The sequence below is a fragment of the Rhinatrema bivittatum genome, chromosome 11 (genome assembly GCF_901001135.1).
Source record: "Rhinatrema bivittatum chromosome 11, aRhiBiv1.1, whole genome shotgun sequence".
Classification (NCBI taxonomy): domain Eukaryota; kingdom Metazoa; phylum Chordata; class Amphibia; order Gymnophiona; family Rhinatrematidae; genus Rhinatrema; species Rhinatrema bivittatum.
In genome coordinates, this window is record NC_042625.1 from 73,048,795 (window position 1) to 73,065,998 (window position 17,204).

The 17,204-nt window shown below is 46.2% G+C and overlaps 1 protein-coding gene across 5 annotated transcripts in view; it reads right to left on the reverse strand.

The window, feature by feature from the left end:
• PLD3 (phospholipase D family member 3) overlaps positions 1-17,204 on the reverse strand; it is a 62,178-nt gene that overhangs the window by 20,850 nt on the left and 24,124 nt on the right. For 4 of the 5 annotated variants that reach the window (XM_029571525.1, XM_029571523.1, XM_029571521.1 and 1 more), the window contains exons 2-7: positions 12,997-13,077; positions 12,205-12,273; positions 8,706-8,860; positions 7,273-7,456; positions 6,266-6,386; positions 5,605-5,732 (exon numbers count right to left, since the gene is read on the reverse strand). In XM_029571525.1, coding sequence (XP_029427385.1) covers positions 5,605-5,732; positions 6,266-6,386; positions 7,273-7,456; positions 8,706-8,860; positions 12,205-12,273; positions 12,997-13,023 — 684 coding nt within the window. In that variant the 5' untranslated portion in view covers positions 13,024-13,077. Of the gene's footprint in view, positions 1-5,604; positions 5,733-6,265; positions 6,387-7,272; positions 7,457-8,705; positions 8,861-12,204; positions 12,274-12,996; positions 13,082-17,204 lie in introns of all 5 variants that reach the window. The other variant, XM_029571524.1, reaches the window with a different exon arrangement.

The following is a 17,204-nucleotide window of genomic DNA, read 5'->3' on the forward strand; positions in this document are numbered from 1 at the left end:
GCTGTAAACAACAAAAGGGGGGGGGGCAGGAGAGAGAAAACATGTTTTCGTACTTTTAAACTGTGAATAATTGTACCAGAGTGGTTAAAGATGGTGATTTCAAAAAGACAGATGGAGGGGAGGGGGATGTGCCAGACGGAAAAGGAGACATGTCACTGTGTGACACAACCAATAAGAGGGGCAACGAAGGAATTGTAATGTGAGAAGGATAGAATGCAAAGACCAGAGTGGCACCTCCAGCCCGTAAAAAGGTTGGAGACCAACCATAGGAAATTAAGTGCAGACTGGCCATCGAAAATGAAGACACTGCTGGACTGGTCAGGTGAAGCACTTCCAGCTGGTTTCCCTGATTTCTGGTTCCCATGCAAGTTATTCCATTGCCTAGAGATCCTGTCTGCAGTTAACTCTTTGACTGCCCAGAGACTCAGCCTGAGGGATCACCTCCTAGAGCTGATTTTCTCAGGGAAGTAGTATCCCACCGATTTGTACATAGCTTAGCTTAATTCTCTATTCAATATGCTCTTTATTACCATTTGTATTTTATGTTGTGCTCCGTTGTAATGTATTTTATTATTGCTAGAAGAAATATATTATATTATAGCTAAGAGAAAATATAACCACTTTTTACCTATAATTACCCTCTCTGAATATTTATAGAGGAATATAACAGACAGGAAATGGGAGGGTAGATGAATGCTTGGTCAGTTCTTATAAGCTGATCATTTAGATGGTTGCAAGGGCATATTCAGGACCCCCCCCCCCCCCTCACCACATAGGTATTCAAGATTGGGCAAAACGTGAGGGATCTTTGAACTCAAGCATACAACATCTGTCTACCGCCAGCTGAACCGGACCTGCAAACCACGGATGGCACAGCCACTCTGGAGCTACCAGGATCACTCTTCCCCACTGTGTCGCAACACTCGACCTATGAGCGGCCACAGGGAGAAACATATAGCAGGAGTCTCCCAGGCCATGGCTGAACCAGAGCATCGATCTCTGAGGAGCCAAACTCTCTCCAACGGCTGAAAAACCTGGCTGCCTTGGCATTCTTCCGCATTGCCATGAGATAGAACTGGGGCTCACCCCACCTGCACCGAATGAGGGCAAACGCCTCCGCTCACAGCTCCCATTCCCGGGTCCAGCTGTTATCTGCTGAGATAATTCACACCTGCCACGTGGGAAGCTGCTACTGCTGCTAGAAGAAGTTCCGCCCAGGGAAAGAGTTCCGGAACCCCCTGAGCCACCAAACGACTCTTCATTCCGCCCTGCCGATTGATATAGGCCACCATCATTTCATTGTATGAGAACACACCTCACGTCCCTGAATCTAGGAAAGAAAGAACAACGCCCTCTGGACAGTTCTTGTTTCCAGATGGTTGATTGACCAGGATGCTTCCACCGGTGACCACTGCCCTTGGGCTGCAGATCCCCGACATATCACTCCCCAACTGCTGAGATTGGCATCCATGGTCACTACCACCCAGTCTGGAACTTCCAGATCCATTCCTTTCTCCAAATTGAGACGCAACAGCCATCATGAGAGACTGGACCTGGATTCCACCTGGAGCAGCAACGGTAGCTGAAATTCCTCATACAATGGATTCCATTGAGACAGGAGCACCTTCTGAAGAGGACGCATGTGAGCAAAGGCCCATGGCACCAAATCCAGTGCAGAGGCCATGGAACCTAGCACTTGTAAATAATCCCAGACTTTGGGGACCAGCAGATCCCACAGATGAACCACTTGCGACTGCAACTTGATCACCCTTACCGGAGTAAGAAACATGCTGCCTAACTGGGTGTCAAATTGCACACCCAGATAATCCAAGGACTGGGACGGCTCCAGGTGGCTCTTTGCCAGGTTTATTATCCAGCCCAGGGACCTTAGATGTTCCATCACTTGTCAAATGGAACAGTGACACTCTACCTCCGATTCTGCCCAAATGAGCCAATCATCCATGTATGGATGTACTAGTATCCCTTCCCTTCTGAGCGCTGCTGCCACCACCACCATCACCTTTGTGAACGTTCTTGATGCAATAACCAGCCCGAAGGGAAGAGCTCGAAACTGAAAATGCTCTACTAGCACTGTGAAGTGAAGAAACTTCTGTTGGTCTGCTTGGATGGGAATGTGGAGAAATGTCTCAGTTAGAGCCAAGGAAGCAAGAAACTCCCCTTTGTACACCGCTGCAATCACCGTCCACAACGTCTCCATCCGAAAGCACAGCACTCATAAGGCCGCATTGACCTTTTGCAGATCTAGAGTGGGCCGAAAAGAGCCCTCCTTTTTGGGAACCACAAAGTACACAGAATATCTTTCTCAACCTTGCTCCTCCTGCGGCACCGTAATGATGGCTTTCAATTGCTGTAGCCGTAGAAAGGTGTCCCTCACCACCGCTCACTTGCCAGGCAAAGCCCAACAGGACACTACAAAAGCCTTTTTCATGGGGGCGTGAAAATTCTAAGGCATAGCTGTACCTTATTACTTCCAGAATCCACTGGTCGGAAGTGACTGATCCACTCCTCGTAAAAACGGGACAGCCTTCCTCTAACAGTTTCTAAAGAGGAATGGACCAGCCCGCCTTCATTGGTCGGGTTTCACACGTCTGGAACCCTGTCCAGAACTATCTCTGGCCAGCCTATGGGTCCCTTGAAAGGACTACTGTCTTCCTGAACCCTGCTCCTGCATGGCCACAGAAGAACTTCTGTTGGAGCGAAATCTTCTCATCGCACGGAAGGGAGCACGCAGCAGAAAGGTCTTCTTACTTCCTTTATCATCTTCAGGCAATCTATTCCCTTTAGAATCCACCAAATGCTTCATCAGCTTCTCCAGGTTTTCCCCAAACAACAACTTTCCTTTGGAGGGGAGATTATAAAGCTGCGCCTTTGACCACACATCCATCAACCAATTATGCAACCACAGGAGTCTTTGAGCGGCCACTGCGGACACCATATTCCTGGCCGAAGTCCAAAGCATATCATAGAGGGCATTTGCCACATAGGCCACCCCCACCTCCAAATGAGCATCCTGGCCAGAATCAGCAGAGGTCCTCGATGTCTTCTCCTATGCCTTCTGCACCCAACAAACAAGATCTTTACATTATATTAGCGCAGACCGCCACTCTAAGGCTCATCACCAACACCTCAAACAGCCTCTTTAATAGGATCTCTAGTTTCTGGTCTTGGACATCTTTCGATACCGCCGACCCTGCCATAAGGATGGTCATCGTCTTCATCACCGCTGCATCCACCTTTGGAACCTTCCAAAGCTCTAAGGTGTCCTCCAGCAGGGGATACAACCTGGCCATAGCCCTGGCCACTTTCAGTCCTGCCTCCGAGAAATCCCATTACCGGTCAATCAACTTGTTCACCTAGTCGGCAAAGGGAAGGCCTTTGGCAGTCCACGCAGTCCAACACTGGGTTTACCCCCTCATTGTCGGAATCTTTCCGCGCAACCTTGATCCCCAATTCTTCCAGGATCTGGGGGATGAGAAGGTTTAGAAAGAAGAAAGAAAGAATTGAAGACGGTGCTCCCAGAGGTGCTAGGTTCCTTCATGGGCCACCCTAGGGGCATCCCCTTCCACAAGAGGAACATCCTTAAACATCTGGGTCACCACCCACCAGCCCAGCCGCAGGATCTGCGCCCTGACCAGCGCCCTGGTCAATATGCGGATCCCCCTGAGGATAGTTGCCAGAGTCTTCAGAGGAATTCTCCACTCACGATCAATCCAGGCCCAAGAGACAAAGAATGCCCCCTGACCTTGGAGGCACCCCAGCTCAAGGCTTCTTAGCCGTGCTTCGAGACTTCTGGGTGGCAGACCACTTACCTGTCACTTTCTTTTTGGCAAGGTAGGCTTCATGCAATAACAATATAAATTCCGCAGAAAATCCATTGTGCTCCCCATCTTCTGCAACTGCTAGATCCTCCCCTGGTTCCGCTGGCACCTCTTCATTTTCTCCAGACTCTTGTTGTAGTGGAGAAAGAGGGGGAGGGGAGTCCCTGCACTCCCTATCCATGGCAGGCCTCCTGCCACATGCAGCCAAAATGGCCACCGTCTCCTTCACACAACCCCCCCCCCCCCCCCGGGCCTTCTGGGCAGGACCTGCAGAATGAGTGCAGCGTCTGCCTGCTGATCCCTCTGCTGAGGCTTCTTTGCCTCCAGAGGCACAGCTGGTGCAGAGAAGGGCTGCACTGAGGCTGGATCACTGCCCCCCACAGGCCCGACAGACTTTTCTGCGTTCCACAGGAGGCGGCATGACAAGCGAAGCAGCCCATGGCTAAAAATAACCCCAGGCAGGAGAGACAAGCCGACGCTGTCCCGGCCCCGGGTGCTGAAGAAAACAAAACAGCAAGAACTGCATGCGCTTCCCTACTCACCATGATGCGGAGTTGACTGCCAACTGACGCTGCCAAGAGAAGGCCTACCTGACACCTTTTTCTTTAAAAAAAATAAACCAGACCCCTAGCAGCCCAGAAAAAAAACAAAAAAAAAACCAAAGGAAAGGAAAGTTATACTTTCCTTCTGGGTGCTCCTGGCTGTTGCAGACGGCTGGACTGGGTAAGAAGGCCTCAGAGGGAGCGAGGGAACCAGGACCCCTGGCTTTCTCTCCCCCTGAAAATCAAGGGTTGAGCCTGGCAAGGAATTTCCAACCCCCCGCTCGCCCTGCCCAACCAGAGGGTTGGCCCACGAAGGAACCTAACACCTCTGGGAGCTCCATCTTCACTTCTTCTGTCTTCTTTCTAAATCTATTCTATACTAAAGCTATATTTTTTTTTTAAACTAAGTTCACCTCTACCATCTGCTGGAGACAGAAAAATACTGAGGGACTGCAGGTGGCACTCTCAGTTATGAGGCAGTGCCTGAAGAGTTTTTATTCTCTGCCTCCATCTGCTGGTAAGGATGCAAAACTCACTTGTCTGGACTGACCTAGGGTATGAACAGGAACAAAGATTTACTGCTGTCACAAGAGAGGGAGAGAAAGTCAGTCATGTGAGGCAGAAGGGGGCTTGAAAAAGGCTGTCCACTTCATTTTCAAAAAGCAAAAATAAAATGTAATTTAAAAAAATTTCTTAAAGCAATTTCATCACAATCCAGGAAAACAGATATGTTAAGATGAACGGTGAACTATATTGCACACCCCCTGGCATATGACTTGTCATTTGAGCTGCGACCTCATGAACATCACACATATCATATAAACTAATCAGATGGCATTTGGTAAGAGGCAGTTTATGACATAATTTTGAATGTGGCTGGTTCCTGGAGGAGTCGCAGAGTGACAGCTTAAAAAAGATCTCCCTTCCTATGGACTTGAGTCAATATTTTTAAATGGCACAGGCCCCCATCATGTGCTGGGTGAGCTCTAGAAAGTCTTGGATAGTCAGTTTGGGTCCTCAGGGGCCACAATGTTCTCTGACTTTTCAGGACAACCCAGATATGAACCTATTATTCATTTTGGTCAGCCTAAAAATCAGTTCCATTTGTGGCCTTGGAAGGACTGGGGTTGGCCACCCCTACATTGACAGCAACATGCTCCTCCCTCTCTCTCTCTGTACCAGCCGCACAGACCCTCAGAATAAGAGGCCCAGACTCCCCTGACCTGTGTTAGGGACCGCCAGTCCATGTTTGCACTTCCAATGAACAAATGCTTCCTGTCCACCACATGGAACTTGGTGTGGAGAACGCCGCCAGTCAGCTTCGGCAAATCCACCACGCGGACCAGAGCCCCTGCAGGGATGGCAAATAGAAAAACCACTGAAAAACTTCATCAGAACTCTGATCCACTTGCTGCAGCTGGTTTTTTTGTTTTTGTAACTATTCTGGGAAACAAACAGAAAACTCTTAAAAACAGAGCAAGCATAGGCAGGAACAGAGGTGAAAACATCTTCATTTCATTGGAAGCAGCCATCTCTGCACCTTCCCACACTCACCATTTACAAAAAGATGGGATGGCAGAAGCTGAGACAATGTGGGCTCTCAACAACAGCTACCGGGGCTTTTTTTTCCCTGATTAAGCCTCACCCTCTTCCCTGTATGGCTCAGTCATCAGTGACAATCCTAGATAGGAGGTCACAGACCATAACCCTCCCAGGAACCCATCATAGATGCAACCTGAATCCTCACGACGGATGTTGATGCTGTGTGATGACTGGGATCCCCTCCCCTGCCTCTGTAGCACCCTAGCCTTCGCCGATCCAAGGACCCAAGCTTGGGTCTCTCATCAGGCCTGCCCATACAATCCCATCTGATGATGATCTCACCGCTCTGGGCCAGAGCTTGAATATCATTCTTCTGCTGCGGAGAGCTGGGAGGATTGACCGCAATCCTTAGCACGACTCCACGCTGGGGCAGCCTCAGCAGCTCCTGGAGAATCTCTTCCCCCTATTTAAACAGAAAGACAGATTGTGAGGGGTGAAAAGGGAAGCCAAGATGGAAAAATAAGCCACTGGCTCCCTTTTAAAAACAGTAAACGTTGTCTTGTGGAAGTTTTTCTGGCTCTTTCGCCTCCTTCAGAATACGGCAAAGAATTTGGCCTAAAATGCCGGTGGCCACACACCCTTCTACAGTAGTTGGAGTCAGAGTCTAGGCTGGGTCATGGATTTTTTGGGGATGAGCAAAGCAGTTTCTTTCTGCTCCAATCAGAACCAACTTCTACTAGGTTTCCATGCTAGGCATCTTCAGTCACAGCTAGCTGAGGTTCCCCCTCCGTTTTTATGGTTAAATATTTTTTACTTGTATAATACAACCAAAATGACAATGTAACCACAACCGGTATTGCCAACAGTTTTTCCATTATACCCCCCCGACATTCCCCAACCATTCCACATCATCAACCAGGAGAGTACTACATCACCCAGAAGCACATTTCTATTTTCCCCTGAATCTCAAAACACACATCTATATTGCTGGAAAGATTCTTCAAGGCGTCAACGTGTTCTTGGAAGTCCTCCAGAAGCTTATCAATGAAACGAATCCTAATCCGACATGAAAAGAGCATCCCCTCTATTTTTAACCCTTTCACAGCAACAGCCCTTGGGAAAAGGGCTACAGACCACAGATCCCTCCAAAACCTGGCCTGCATGCACCAGACCTGCCCATTTGGTACTACCGCAGCACAATAGCAGAGATACCTTTCTTCCCAGGAAGCATCCTCAGCCCGAGGAGCACAGGCCGGGCTCAGGAATCAAACCCACATCACATGTACGGGAGCACGCTCAGGAATCACAAAACCAGGAACGTGACCATTTAGGGGTTAGCGAGAGCTCACCTGAGAGGCTGAGGGCTCAGATGTTCCCGTGTCCTGGTTGGTCAGGGTCCAGTAGAAGGAGGCGATGTCCATGCTACTGTTGGCACTCCTGACGAGGTCCAGCCATGCCTGGAAGATGGAAGGGTTACTGGTGCTGCTCTGGTTGTAGACCAGCCCCTCAGGAATACTCTCAACCAGCACAAACCTAGGAGAAAACATGCACTTTTTGTCAAGGTGACTCTCTTATCCAGAATGCTTCAGGGTTTTCACATGCAGACCGGAAAGGAACCCTATCAGATGTCCCTCATTCATGGGCCATCAATGCTAGAGGGAAGATATGGTTTGTGAGTGACAATCCTTTTAATGACTCTGTGCGAAGGGGCCAGATGTGGGACAGCTGCTCTGCAGACTATGTTGCAAAACCTGCAGGCGGTGGCTGTATTTACGAAAATGGCTGCCATTCCTGCACTGGACGGGGAAAGCCGTCACCTGAAAGGCTCGTTTATCTGCCAGTCTGGGGCTGGGATGCACACAGAATACAAGCTGTCTGAATTTAGGCACAACCTCGAGTTTGCGCACACGAACAGCACAGTCTGCCACGCAGCCTGAGCAGCGCACTGCTATCGCCACCCCGCTTACCTGAACCTCAGGAAACCCTCAGGTGACCAGTTCCTGAAGCAGCGATCAAGACGCTGTGCTGGTCACTCGGGGATTTCACTGCCTCCTGGTTGCTCTTGCTACTTTTTTTTTTTTTTAATTTTTAAAAGAAGCTTTAAAAAACTGCATTCACTGCTGTAACTAGCCCCGGTACAAAAAGGAACAGAAATTCAATACTTCCCTGCTCAGACGGGACCCCCAAATGCAGAGCCACCAGCGGAACAAACCCTGCTTTGTTGGGGAATGAGGGATCTGGACCACCAAATGTACACCCCTATGGAATCACCAACCCCCTGCTCGTCTGTCTCAAACCAGGGGGGGATGGCCCCACCAGGACCTAACAACCCCCCCGAGAGGAACTGGAGATCTTCTCTTTTTCTGTTTTTTTTTTAATTATTTAAATAAACTACAGACTGCAGGTTTTAACACCATCTACCATCTGCTGGGGTTAGAAAAATACTGAGGGACTGCAGGAGGCACACTGGGTTATGTACAGTGTCAGTGAAACTCTCTCTGTCTCCATCTGCTGGCAGGGAGACAAAAACCCAGGAATCTGGACTGATCTCGGTACATACAGGGAAATAAATTTATTGAAAATCTCGTTTGCGCAAAAATGAAAACAAAAAAAGAAGTCAAAACAAAACAATACAATCGCAAGGACGAAACCAGAACACCGGACAAACACGGAATCAGGTCATCCAGGACCCTTTATGCATGAGCCCCTAGTTCTGATTTCTCGAACAGAAGCAGGACTACGAGGTCTAGCTCCGCTACTCCTAGGAATCCTACACACTTACCTGCAGGGGTCATCACATCTTTTGTTCTGGTACAGAGTGGCTTCCGTCTTCCCCAAGGGGGCTGAGATGAGAAGGGGAAAAACCAGGAGCTGGCAGAGCATGGTGCAGAAGAGCATGGTGACCAATACAGCAACGAGGATTGCACACCGGTAATACTGGGGGAGGCAGTGAGAGAAACAATCATTCACACCCAACTGCAGCTTCTCTGACATTTGCCATCAACCAGGGCAGAAAGAGGGAGGAGCAAACTTCAGGGGCACAGGCTGTGAGCAGAGCCCTTATCCTCCCAGAAATTCCTCCTCCTTGGTGTTCTTAGTACTGTAAAGGAACATTCTGCAAACTAAGTGCCAGTGACCATTTGATCCTTTAATGCAATATCACACATAGAGATCAGTGCAAGTGACAGCCCTGTTTCTTTCACTTCCTGATAACTTGGGGTGGGATAGGAGGAGGTACTAACAAAGTCATGCAATCACAGTATCAATTGCACTTAATAGCCCTACCTCCCCCCCCCCGTTATGGACTGCAGTACCCAGAGGAGATGTTAACAAATACACACTGTAAGTTTTTTTTACAGAAGGGAAAACTGCAGCTTCTCATTCTTGCTTATTGCTAATTCTCCATATGCACCCCCAGACTGGGCGTTATTGCATTAAATCCCAACTCCAACATATTCTTTATGAACATAAGAACATAAGAAATTGCCATGCTGGGTCAGACCAAGGGTCCATCAAGCCCAGCATCCTGTTTCCAACAGAGGCCAAACCAGGCCACAAGAACCTGGCAATTACCCAAACACCTAGAAGATCCCATGCTACTGATGCAATTAATAGCAGTGACTATTCCCTAAGTAAACTTGATTAATAGCAGTTAATGGACTTCTCTTCCAAGAACTTATCCAAACCTTTTTTGAACCCAGCTACACTAACTGCACTAACCACATCCTCTGGCAACAAATTCCAGAGATTTATTGTGCGTTGAGTGAAAAAGAATTTTCTCCGATTAGTCTTAAATGTGCTACTTGCTAACTTCATGGAATGCCCCCTAGTCCTTCTATTATTCGAAAGTGTAAATAACCGAGTCACATCTACTCGTTCAAGACCTCTCATGATCTTAAAGACCTCTATGATATCCCCCCTCAGCCGTCTCTTCTCCAAGCTGAACAGCCCTAACCTCTTCAGCCTTTCCTCATAGGGGAGCTGTTCCATCCCCTTTATCATTTTGGTTGCCCTTCTCTGTACCTTCTCCATTGCAACTATATCTTTTTTGAGATACGGCGACCAGAATTGTACACAGTATTCAAGGTGTGGTCTCACCATGGAGCGATATAGAGGCATTATGACATTTTCCGTTTTATTAACCATTCCCTTCCTAATAATTCCTAACATTTTATTTGCTTTTTTGACTGCTGCAGCACACTGAGCTGACGATTTCAATGTATTATCTACTATGACGCCTAGATCTCTTTCTTGGGTGGTAGCTCCTAATATGGAACCTAACATCGTGTAACTACAGCTAGGGTTATTTTTCCCTATATGCAACACCTTGCACTTGTCCACATTAAATTTCATCTGCCATTTGGATGCCCAATCTTCCAGTCTTGCAAGGTCCTCCTGTAATGTATCACAGTCTGCTTGTGATTTAACTACTCTGAATAATTTTGTATCATCTGCAAATTTGATAACATCACTCATCGTATTCCTTTCCAGATCATTGATATATATATTGAAAAGCACCGGTCCAAGTACAGATCCCTGAGGCACTCCACTGTTTACCCTTTTCCACTGAGAAAATTGACCATTTAGTCCTACTCTCTGTTTCCTGTCTTTTAACCAGTTTGTAATCCACGAAAGGACATCGCCTCCTATCCCATGACTTTTTAGTTTTCGTAGAAGCCTCTCATGAGGGACTTTGTCAAACGCCTTCTGAAAATCCAAATACACTACATCTACCGGTTCACCTTTATCCACATGTTTATTAACCCCTTCAAAAAAATGAAGCAGGTTTGTTAGGCAAGACTTCCCTTGGGTAAATCCATGTTGACTGTGTCCCATTAAATCATGTCTTTCTATATGCTCTACAATTTTGATCTTGAGGATAGTTTCCACTATTTTTCCCGGCACTGAAGTTAGGCTCACTGGTCTATAGTTACCCGGATCACCCCTGGAGCCTTTTTTAAATATTGGGGTTACATTGGCCACCCTCCAGTCTTCAGGTACAATGGATGATTTTAATGATAGGTTACAAATTTTAACTAATAGGTCAGAAATTTCATTTTTGAGTTCCTTTAGTACCCTGGGATGCATACCATCCGGTCCAGGTGACTTGCTACTCTTTAGTTTGTCAATCTGGCCTACTACATCTTCCAGGTTGACAGTGATTTCGTTCAGTTCGTCTGACTCATCACCCCTGAAAACCAACTCCGGAACTGGTATCTCCCCAACATCCTCACTAGTAAACACAGAAGCAAAGAATTCATTTAGTCTTTCTGCAATGGCCTTATCTTCCCTAAGAGCCCCTTTAACCCCTCGGTCATCTAATGGTCCAACCGACTCCCTCACAGGTTTCTTGCTTTGGATATATTTAAAAAAGTTTTTATTATGAGTTTTTGCTTCTATGGCCAACTTCATTTCAAATTCTCTCTTCGCTTGTTTTATCAATGTTTTACACTTAACTTGACAATGCTTATGTTTTATCCTATTTTCTTCAGATGGATCTTTCTTCCAATTTTTGAAGGATGATTTTTTGGCTAAAATAGCCTCTTTCACCTCACCTTTTAACCATGACGGTAATCGTTTTGCCTTCCTTCCTCCTTTCTTAATGCGTGGAATACATATGGACTGCGCCTCTAGGATTGTATTTTTAAACAATGTCCAAGCCTGTTGAACACTTTTAACCTTTGCAGCTGCACCTTTCAGTTTTTTTCTGACTATTTTCCTCATTTTATCAAAGTTTCCCTTTTGAAAGTTTAGTGTTAGAGCTGCAGATTTACTTATTGTCCCCCTACCAGTTATTAGTTTAAATTTGATCATGTTATGATCACTGTTGCCAAGTGGCCCCACCACCGTTACCTCTCTCACCAAATCCTGTGTTCCACTAAGAATTAAATCTAAAATAGCTCCCTCTCTTGTTGGTTCCTGAACCAATTGCTCCATGAAACAATCATTTATTACATCCAGGAACTTTATATCTCTAGCAAACATCTCTAGCAAACATCTCTAGCAAACATCTCTAGCAAACATTTATTACATCCAGGAACTTTATATCTCTAGCAAGTCCTGATGTTACACTTTATATCTCTAGCAAGTCCAAATGTTACACCATTTCGTGCTCTCTGAGCCTCTCCCTTAAATGCCGATTCGCACTGTTGTGGAAGAACACATGCTACCTGTGGATGTGAAATCAAACAGCAGCAGCAGCGTATCCTCACTATTCCCTCCTCCCTTCCCCCAACTTGCTCTGCAGCCCTGGCTCCTCCCCCACCTGTGATGTCACTCACCCTCCGGGCAGACACGTGCTGCTGGACAGACCACGTAACTTGCTCCTCTGGGTGCTCTGACGCCTTCAGCTGTGATAGACACACCAAATGGGAGCAGGAAGGAGAAATTAATTCATGCTAGAGCCAAGTTCAGTTTTTGCTACATGGAACGGTGGCCTTCGTAGCCTGAAATGCGCTAAAGAACAGCTGATCATGATCCTTGCAGAAGGGAAAAATCCTCCATCCTGAGTTAACTGCACATCGTGCGGGTATACATTTTTTTTAAATAAATACGTACATATGCGTAAACAATCGTATTCCTCACGTTAGGCATCCCATCTGCCTCCACTACATTACTAGGTGCCAGGGGGTGGTTGCTACTCCATAGAACATCCCAGTTACATTACATGACGCCTTTCTGTAACTACCATTCAGAATAACCCCCTCCGCTTTCAGATCTTAGTTTCCTCCCATGCAACGGGAATATACACAACAGAAATCTTACTGGAAGACCTGGAGCATGAGGCCCCCTCTAATCAGGACAATAGCTAAGGCTAAAAGGTGAAAACAGCCCTTATTTATTTAAAGGATTTCTAACGCAATCTATCGTATTGTAGAAATCCATGCAGATCAATCTACTCACAGATTCGGTAGTGGCGGGTTTGAAGAAAGTTGCCGAAGGTCACACCGTGAGTTCACAAAGAAGGGCCCAGAAGTCAGAATTTACTGACTTATGGACTCTGCCACACGCCACTGGGATACACTACCAGAACATCAGATTTAAAAGGCAAGAGAGTAGCTCATAAGCTATACCTGCATGTACGGTATCTGGGGTTTCATGTCTTCATCCAGAAGATCCAGGTCCCGTCAAGAAGAGAGTTATGAAGGGATGATCTGTCCCATGAAACACAAAGAAACAGGACATGATCTGATTTAGAATATTCTGATATAGGGGTCTTGACTTTGATGAGCTGGAAGCATGTGTTTAAAAACAAATCAGATCCTATCAGTTCATTTCTTGGGACTAAAGCAGTATCACCACATTGAAAAATAACTAGGGCAAAGTGTTTTGACAGTGTTCATATAAAAACACGAAATCTATTTGACAGTCCTTGTGTACCCCCCTCTAACATTCCTTACTCCCCCCACAACTCTTCATCTCTTTGATTTCAAGCACTCCACTTCTCTGCCTCTCACATTCTCTCTTCCCTAACCCTCGCCCATATTTATTAGGCTCTCTTTTTGCTTCAAACCCTGGCAGCAAAACGTTGGGCTCATAATGATCAACTTCTGTCAGGGCAGAGCTGTGCATAACCGGCTGCACACATGACCTTGATTAGAAAGAACTGGTCCCATTGTCACTGGTTCTGGTTATTAAGGATAATATAACTTCCCACCCGCCACGTTTCATCAGGTCAGCAGATCCTGAAGACAGTGAATCCAAGGCTGCGATTCTTCTCTGACCAAAAATTACCTTTTTTTTTTTTATGAGGGCAGAGAGGGTTGTTTACATTTTCTGCAAAAAAACGTAAACCCTGCCTGTGAAAAGGGACAGAAGATGATGAGAGTCCAAGCTGACCACACAGTTAGTTGTTTTAGTTAGTTTTATTATACCACCTTTCCAATAAAATCAACCACAAATAAAGGAGAAATTATCATTTACCTGATAATTTCCTTTTCGTTAATAAATCCACCCCAATGGGTTATGCACATCTACCAGCAGATGGAGACGGAGCAAAGCTGACGTCACAGTATATATATATACACCTGTACTGACATCAGCCTGCCAGTATTCTCTGCAAAATCCACCATCATCCAACATCATCCAACATCATATCACTCCCATCCTTCAATCTTTACATTGGCTCCCCATAAAATTCAGGATAAAATATAAAATTCTTTCCACTATTCATAGCCTAATTCATAACCCAACTTCCACCTGGCTCTGCTCATTACTACGGATTTACAAACCAACAAGACACTTAAGATCACTTACCCAAAATCTTTTAGACATTCCCTCACCAAAACAAGCTAGATTAGACGTCACCAGAAAGAGAGCTTTCTCGGTAGCTGGCCCCATCCTTTGGAACTCACTCCCAAATCCTCTCCGATCTATATCAAATCCATCTCATTTCAAAAAATCACTCAAAACACATTTGTTCCAACTCGCATTTCAAACATCCACTCAAGAACAAGTTTAATGCTCACTCATTTTCATTTCCACATCCATCAGATTCATCTCACTCCTTCCCCTTTTACCTTTTCCCTATTCCCCTCTTATTAGCTACACTTCCATTTTTTCATACCCCTCCCCCTTCCCCTGATAAGTAGTCCAAGGCAACATATTTTATTATTTTGTTTTTGAGTAATTAATTTGATTTATCTTTAAGCTAAATTTTAGCTATTAACTAATTTTTGTATATTTTAATTTATTTTAATTTGATTTTCTTTGAATAATTTTATTTTAATCATGTAAACCGTTTTGACAAAAACTCATTTTATAAAACGGTATATAAATTTTTTAAATAAATAAATAAAACTGTGGATAACTAAACAATACATGATAGGAAAATTGGTTCTTAATTGCTAATTTTCGTTCCTGTAGTATCAAAGATCAGTCCAGACTCCTGGGTTTTGCCTCCCTTCCAGCAGATGGAGACAGAGAAAGTTTCACTGACACTACATAACCCAGTGTGCCACCTGCAGTCCCTCAGTATTGACCTGTACCCAAGCCAAGACGGACGGCAACAACCATAAAGTTCTAAGCAAACTTCTAAACAAACTCGTTCCCCTCCAATGAGCCAGAAGAAAGTGAAGTTGCCCAAAAAGAAATTTGGGAAACACATTTTCCATTGTAACATAAGCCTTCACTAAAAAACCAACATGCACTATATACAAAGCAACAGTACGAATGGCAGACTCTTCTCCCCAGTAAATGGGTAGGTCTCTGGACTGATCTATGGTACTATAGGAATGAAAATAAGCAGGTAAGAACCAATTTTCCTTTCTCTATATGTACCCAGATCAGTCCAGACTCCTGAGATGTATCTAAGCTCACCTTAACTCGGGTGGGACGTGGAGAGTTCCGCTCGTAGAACACTCTCACTAAAGCACATGGAAGCCGGAGTCCCAACATCCAAGCGATAGTGCCTAGCAAAAGTGTGCAACAACTTCCCAGTAGCTGCCTAGCAAATTTTTTGTGGAGACACCTGTTGCGACCCAGCCCAGGAAGTCACCTGAGAACGTGTCAAGTGTGCCCCTAAACCCCCTCCCTCCCCCTGCACTGGGCACCCTTGAGTACTGTGTACAATTCTGGTTGCCGCATCTCAAAAAAGATATAGTTGTGATGGAGAAGGTACAGAGAAGGGCTACCAAAATGATAAAGGAGATGGAACAGCTCCCCTATGAGGAAAGACTAAAGAGGTTAGGACTTTTCAGCTTGGAGAAGAGACGACTGAGGGGGGATATGATAGAGGTGTTTAAAATCATGAGAGGTCTAGAACGGGTAGATGTGAATTGGTTATTTACTCTTTCAGATAATAGAAAAACTAGGGGGCACTCCATGAAGTTAGCATGGGGCACATTTAAAACTAATCGGAGAAAGTTCTTTTTTACTCAACACACAATTAAACTCTGGAATTTGTTGCCAGAGGATGTGGTTAGTGCAGTTAGTATAGCTGTGTTTAAAAAAGGATTGGATAAGTCCATTACCTGCTATTACTTAAGTTGACTTAGAAAATAGCCACTGCTATTACTAGCAACAGTAGCATGGGATAGACTTGGTTTTTGGGTACTTGCCAGGTTCTTATGGCCTGGATTGGCCACTGTTGGAAACAGGATGCTGGGCTTGATGGATCCTTGGTCTGACCCACTCCAGAGATACCATAGGCCGAGAGGATGTCCAACATGGGCAAAAACTGTAATAGTCAAACTGCTTTGAGCTTCTAAACAGCGCTGACAAATAGAGAGAGAACACAAGGATTAAATTGCTATCAGATGGCAAGCCTCACAGATAGCAAAGCGTTGCACCTGTTAGTCACCAGTGTCTAGCTCTCCTGAACTTCGGCTCTAGGTGGCCTCCTATGCACACAACAATGCCACCAGGGCATACATACACACCCCTCCAGGACACGAGCAAATACGCACTCAAGACTAGGTTGCGGTTGTATGTGCACAAGTACATACGCAAATACGCGCTCGTATAGGCTACGGTCGGCCGTGCACTAGAACCCGCGCAAATACATGCTCCAGTCTAGGTTGCTGCCTCACACACACACACACACAAGTACCTGTGCAAATATGCGATCAAGTCTAGGTCACAGACGTATGCGCTCAAGTCTAGACCTCTGCCTTATGTGCACAGGACCCTGCACATGTAACTGCCACACGGTGAGAATGTATGCACACACCTACGAACGCAGGAAAAGAACCGCTGCTGCAGCCTACACATAGCTAAGCAAAGCCTGCCTTCACCTTCAGCGCGTTTAGGCCCAGATCCATTTAACATCTAGCTCCGAAAATCATTGGCCTGAAGAGCTTCTCAACAGCTCAGGCCTCTTGACTGGCGAAAAATCCATGGAAACTGGGGCCAAGAGCCAGCATCCCGCTAAACATGTTTCGCGTATAAGCAAATTAAAACCCGCAGACGACCTCTACCAGAACCAGAGACTCATCCTCAGTGCAAGCGCCTCTCTGCACCTCTGTGGGACAGAAAACTGCTGGCAATAGTTGAGGAGGGGATTCCCCTGCCTCTCCCGCTGATGCTGCTAGGGAATCGAAAGTGGCTGCTGTTTCTGCGCTGCTGGGGAAAGCGTCAGCCCTAGACCCCATCACCTGCGAGGCTTGTTCTACCAGTGCAGTCATGCTCGACACAGACCCCCCCATCCCCCGAACGCCATGCCATTTTTGCTGCACGTACAAGCTGTTCCTCCCCGCACCTGCGACACCACCAGCACCTCAGCGCCAAGCAGGGGAACAGCCCCTCAGCGCCATGGAGCGAACACCCGGTCTCCTCCATAGGC